The sequence below is a fragment of the Apis dorsata genome, unplaced genomic scaffold, assembly GCF_000469605.1.
Source record: "Apis dorsata unplaced genomic scaffold, Apis dorsata 1.3 scaffold_489, whole genome shotgun sequence".
NCBI classification, from domain to species: Eukaryota; Metazoa; Arthropoda; class Insecta; order Hymenoptera; family Apidae; genus Apis; species Apis dorsata.
In genome coordinates this window covers 229005-235390 of record NW_006263723.1, presented here as the reverse complement: position 1 = coordinate 235390, position 6386 = coordinate 229005, and the positions used below count along the sequence as shown (strand labels likewise).

Genomic DNA, 6386 nt, shown 5'->3' with positions numbered 1-6386 from the left:
AAAAAAAAAAAAAAAAAAAAAAAAGAAAAAGACAGGAGAAAAATAAAAAAAGGGACAAATGTTATTTAAATAATAATAACAAATAAAAAAAAAGGGAAAGAAGAAAGAAACAAAAAAAATAGACAAACAACGGGCGAAGAAAATTCACTCAGGGCGGACCCTTAAAATTCCTACCTCCAGGGCGGGTGCTTTAGCCTGAAACACAAACGGCAAACCTGAAAAGAAATTCCGGCCAGATGGGGGGAAGGAAAATGGGCGATTTTATATGACGTCACGTTTAAACGAGGAATTGTTGGAATCGTTGGTATCGTTGGTCGATCATTTAATATTCTTATAATTAATTTGTTTTTAACATAACCTAGAAACAAATATATGTTCGTTTGTATTTAATTTTTTTTTTTTTTTTTGATGGGAGCAAAATCGATTTCGTGTTCAGGATTTATTTCTAGTGAATGTGTGAGAAAAATGAGCGAATGTAAAAAAAGAAAGAGGCGAAAGATGAGTGGACGCGAGAAATCAGGCGACAAAATGCAACAAGATGCCGCACGACGCGATAAGATGCGATTGTCGGAAGAGACATTTTCTCGCAGGGTTGATTTTGAAAAAGTAATAAATAAATTTAATAAATTTAAATTATATTTTAACATTTCGAAAAAAATTTCTCCCCTCGTGTATAAAATACGCGGATATTAATTTTTCATTTTACATTTCTTTCTATTCTCTTCTATATAAAGATAAAACGTCTCTTGCCAGAACGATCACGGGATAGTAGAATTTTTTCAGAGAGATAAATTTCACGTTTTCGTGATCGAAGATAATGACACGTTCGACCGAAATTCGAATCTCTGATATTTCAAATATTAGTCAAACTTTACCACGTATTTTGATCGTTTGTATCCGAAATATTATTAAAACCATCGAATTTTTAAGCGAAATTGGCCAGAACGTGTCGAAGTATCATCGAATTTTCGAGGTATGTATACAAAATGTTTTCCAAAATCGCAAAAGAGCAACGATCTCACCCCATCCTTTCCTGTTTCCAAATCAAACGTATCGAATAATTCCAAAAAAAAAAAGGAAAAAAGAAGAGAGAGAAAAAAAAAAATACCTTCTCTCGTTTCGAATTTCCTATATCTACATATTATCGTAGTCGGATTTTTATAACGAAACAAGAGGACAGTTGGCGCGCTGTTCGAAATTAATTTTCATTTTCGCTCGATGGCGAATCGGGCGAACTGTCGAGAAGGGGGTTCGAAAGCTCGAAAACGATATCTGTCGTTACCCGTTTCCTGTGTCTGCTCTTTTGCAATTCCTCTCTCCTCTGTTTCATAATTTCTCCTCTTTTCTCTCTGTCTCGTCCGAGCGAGGGAATCGCCGTGGATTTTTCGCGGTACGATACGGAGGAAAGCACGAAAGAGAAACGAGAGAGGGTGGAAACGGGGAGAGAAAAAGAGAGAAAGAGGAGGAGGAGAAATGGACGAACAGGCGAGCGACGAAAAAAAAAAAAAAAAAAAAAAAAGAACGGACGAGAATGACAGCAGATGAAAGAACGTAGAAACGAGATAGGGATGGCGTAATTGTTATCGGGCTCTCTGCGTTTCACGTGTGTGCAAGCCTGGCAAAACGTGTCAACTAACGTCAGCTGTTGCTTGAGGCCATTCCAGCTAAACGGGTCCGGAACAGTTGCAGACTTTAGTCAATATTTCTGTGCCTTCTTTTCTCTTTGTTCTACATCTCTTTCTTTTTTCTAAATCTCTTTTCCCCTTCTTTTTATCGTTATTATTATTATTATTATTTTTTTTTTTTGCGTTTAGTTTTGTTTGTTTTTCGTTGTTGCTGTTTGTTTCAACTCTTTTTATTCTTTCTTTTCTCTTTTTTCTTTTTTGCAAGATATCTATCGTGCGCTCTGTTTCCGGGACGCGATGGACGACGTTTCGAGTGGCTGAGAATCGATCGAACGACAACTTTTTTAGAGGCAACAATGAACCCTCTTAGAGGGGGTAAGAACGTCCGACGGTTTTCCATTGTGTCACGTGAAACACCGTTTTCCTGTTTGAAACCGTTTCGCCGAGCACAAAGGCTATTTTTACAGTGGGATCATTGTCTTTGATAATTTTTAATTTGAAAATCATATATTACCAATATCTAGACTGTTAATTTTATAAACGTAGCAAAAACATTTAAAAAAAATAACAAGGAAACTAAAAAATACTATAAACAAAAAAAAAAAGAAAAAAGAAATAAAATTTTGCTCATAGAACATTAACGGAAATAATAATTGGATAATTTTATCAAAAAATATAATTAATGTTAACGCATCTTCGAATAGTTTAAATTATTGTTATATAAAACAAAAAAAATAATAATTCTTTATTAAATTTCAACATCACTGACCATTTTGCAACGGCATGTTAAATATAGGTCATCGATTTCGTGGCAATCACACGTTAAATCACTATTCCAAAAATTCGATGGAACCAAACATTAACTACGTTAAAATATTCCAAGCGTGGAAAATGATCGATAATTTCGATTTTTCAGGTCGCCGCTCGCGACCCTGAAATTTTCTTCAATTTTCTCCTCGCCTCGGCTCGGATCGTGGAGGAAAATTCGCACAAACAACGTTCAACCGTACGTTCGTTTATCAATTAATCCCCGATAATCTGCCGGCAACGTCTGAAAGGTGATCGATTAAGCGCGCTGATGTTTCAATCCCGGGCGGGGGAGGGGCATTGCTCGATTTAATTAAAAACTCATTCGTCGCCGCTTCGAGCCCCCGGAAACAGAGCACCGGCGACAATTTCCGGCGGAAAATCAGTGAAAATCTCGTGTCTCACCTGTAGCCTGTAGTTGGGATCCTGTGTCGCCGCGTGTGCTGCTAGGAACGGGTCGTAATAAACGCTGGAAAAAATAAAAATCACGAATGTTAGTTTTGGCTTCCTTTTTCCAATTCCACCTCTACGCCAACCAGTATCTTTTCGGCCTTTCCTCCTTATTTTTCTAAATATTTTCGTATTTTTCTTTCGACACGTTTAACGCGTTTTCTCTATTCATATACATTTTTACTTTTCGTTTTATTTATTTTTTTGTGGAATTATTTTCCTCGCGATTACAACGATTACACGACAATTCAAGAAAATTTAAATTGTTTCTTTCATAAAGATTTCGATAATTGTAACATTCATAGCATTTAACACCGAGCTATGTTTTCATAAAAGTGAATATTAATGAACACTCGTCTTCATTCTGCCAAAAAGAAACTGGTCGCTCTCATCTGCAAATAAAATATTCGCGAGAAATAGAAAGTGAGAATCGTTTTCGCGAGATACAAGATTCGAGAGATTACGTACACTTCGCTCGATATGCCTCGAACTCGATGCTTCGAATTCGATGATCGACGAATAACAGCGTCGAAAGGATCGATTTGACTTTTTTCGTTTCATCGTTTGAGGAGGGGGGGGGAGGGGGGGAGAGAAATAGTTCCACTGTTTCCGCGACTCGATGAATTTCCACCCACTTCCCCGATCAAAGTATCGCGTTTCGATCAAATTTCGAAACCGAAACGCGTGCTTCTCTACTCTCGTCGAGGCCATCTTTTATACCTGACATATTTATTCGTATCGATCTCCTCGTTCCATCGATTGTATCGAGATTCCAGATTCGTATTTCTCCATGTTTCGAGCCATCTTTTCAAATCTCCACGCGATAAAGATCGTCCTCGTTCGATCCATCGTTTCGAAGTTTTCGAAAATACAAATCTTCTTTCTTTCTTTCCCTCCCTTTTTTTTTTTTTTTTTTAAATCGAACGAGAATATTCTTTCGCAAGTGGATCGATCGAAAAAAAAAAATCGCGATAAAATTATTCCCTCGTTCATCATTTTCACCGCCCTTCGAGTTTATTCGTCGCCGGTTATCACGACTTCTCGCCGTTTCGTCGTTCGAACGTTCGAAAATTCATAAATCACGTGACAACGTGTCGCGCGATGATCGGTGGATCGGAGGAAGACCCGATATGTAACAAACGATTTCAACGCGTTCAAATGGCCACCCTTATTTATGAGTAATAAAACTGGTAGCGATTGATCGACGGGAAAATATGGTCGCAACGCGGAAATATCCGCGGTCCCCGCAATTTTCCATCACCAGTTTTCATCTGGTGCGCGCCATCGTGTCGAATTGTTTAATTAACGGCTATACATGTACACAGCTATTTATCGATGCGCGAGCGACAGGGAAAAACTGGTGGTGGGAATTGCGATATCGACTAAAAAATCTAGGGACCGTTCAACATGGCTCCTCGTCGACATTATTATTGAAAAAAAAACTTGAAGAATCATTTAATTCTTAATCCTTTCGAGACAATGTTGGGACAACGAGTTTCGAAAATATTATTGATTTGAACAATAATTATTTCAATTATAGTGTATTTGAATCGAAACTGTGATATTTTATATGACGATATAATTTATTACATGATTGTACATATGTGATAATATATAACAATTATATCTTTGATATTTTATTTTAATCTTGAATTATTCAAAGAGCATAGCTCCTTATCCCTTTCACAAAAATATGTATATCATAATTAACGAATCAATCTTTCTCTTATTCCTTAATCTCGAAAGGATCGAACTGAAGAACTGAATCTCGAGAAAAAAAAAAAGAAAAAACGACACGAACATATCCACGAGCATTCGAAAATCTCGATCAAGCTAAACAACATCACGTCAATTTTAACGATCCATGCAGATTTTTGATATTTCTCCCATAACCTCTCACTCGACTTTTCCTCTTTTACGAACCTTCGAAGTTTCGAATCCTCCCCCATTAACCACCGATCATCCCGCCACGTCTTTAAAAAAAGAAGATCATTGTCGGGGATAAATCGATCGAAGACAAACCAATTATTCGAAGGATCCCCTCTCTGTGGAAGAATAAATTCGTGGTTGGTTTGGAGGGAAAGGTTATATCGTTTCATGCTGGTGATTTGTGTGAAAAGCAGGCTTGCACGCGCATGCTGGTCGCAACTGGAAGCGTGTTTGGTCTCGATGACACTCGATGATCCGCGGCGGACAAATTGGCGGAATTTCTCGCGGTTCGGCGATCGGCTCGGCGAAACGAAAAAACTGAATCAGCTGTTGAACGAAGTGTGAATTTCCACGCGGAATCGCGGCCGTTGGTTGAAAAGAATCGGTAGAACGTGATATATATGTACATATAGAGGAATTCGGATCAGTGATTTGAATATTATCGGATCTCTCGTTGCGAGTCCGTTGTTAAAAAATATTTTAGCCAAGAAGGGAGAGAGATCTCATCTCGCGTACAATAATATCTCGTACAGATCTGTTGCGAAATAGGTTTTTATTAAGTTTCGTATATAAATATTTTTAAAATTGCGTTAAGAATTTTATCGAAGCTTTAAGAGGAAGAAAGTTGTAAATCGTTTGTTGTTTTTCTATATTTTTTATGGATGGATAAACACTGAAGTGAAATTTAAGTAAGAAATTTTTAAAAAGATTTTCAATCGATTTTTTTTTTCATTCGATTTTTCATTTCTTTCTTTTCGTTTCAGACAATAAGAGAGTTGCCGTAACGGAATGTTGACGTTTTGACAAGACTATACACGATAATACTACATTCTCCGTTCTCTCAGAACAACATTCTCAGAAAACGACACAGAAGTTAAAGCTACAATTTGTTACAACTCGAACTTGGCTACGAACGGTTATTCCCATCCTTTGTGCCGGGACAAACACTTGAACGACTTCTTCTGATTCTGTGAACGCTCGGTGAAGTATAGTCTCCTCTCATTCACGGGCTTACACCCGTGTATCTCTTAAACTTTGTCACGCAACTGTTTCAACTTGCAAACTTTCCCGGCTCCAATTAAACCTTTCCTTCGTAACCAAGTCAACTTTCCTACTTTGCAACAGAGCCGCGAGTTCGTGTCCCGAGAACTTTGCCTTGCTCTTTAACGCGAATCCTCTATATTCAATAATTTCGTGGGACTAAACGTATTAGGTCATCTATTTAACACGGTTGTACACCGAGAGGAGAAGTTGGGACAATGGAACTTTCACGAAAGGAGAATAGAAAGCTAAGGATCATTATTCACGAATCCGGGTTATAATCTAATACAATACAAAAGTAGAATAGCCGATATACGACGTACGAACTATTTTCCGCCATTTTGGATCCGTGTACTCGATCAATTCTCCACCCAAGAGTTCTCTGTTTCAAAATAATTTCAAAGGAATGAAATTAAATCTCACAGATCCAAAATAATAAATTGAATCGATCCCTCGTATATTTCATAACCAGAATTTTATAAACAAACTATTTCTCTTAACTCGAAGAACGAGAATATCAATACACAAATATAA

General features: G+C 37.4%; 1 protein-coding gene across 1 annotated transcript in view; it reads right to left on the bottom strand.

Moving 5' to 3' along the window:
- LOC102679125 (RNA binding protein fox-1 homolog 3-like) overlaps positions 1 to 6386 on the bottom strand; it is a 196766-nt gene that overhangs the window by 11079 nt on the left and 179301 nt on the right. The window contains exons 10-11 of the mRNA XM_031512651.1: positions 2838 to 2901; positions 1638 to 1664 (exon numbers count right to left, since the gene is read on the bottom strand). Of these exons, the coding sequence (XP_031368511.1) occupies positions 1638 to 1664; positions 2838 to 2901 (91 nt within the window). The remainder of the gene's footprint in view (positions 1 to 1637; positions 1665 to 2837; positions 2902 to 6386) is intronic.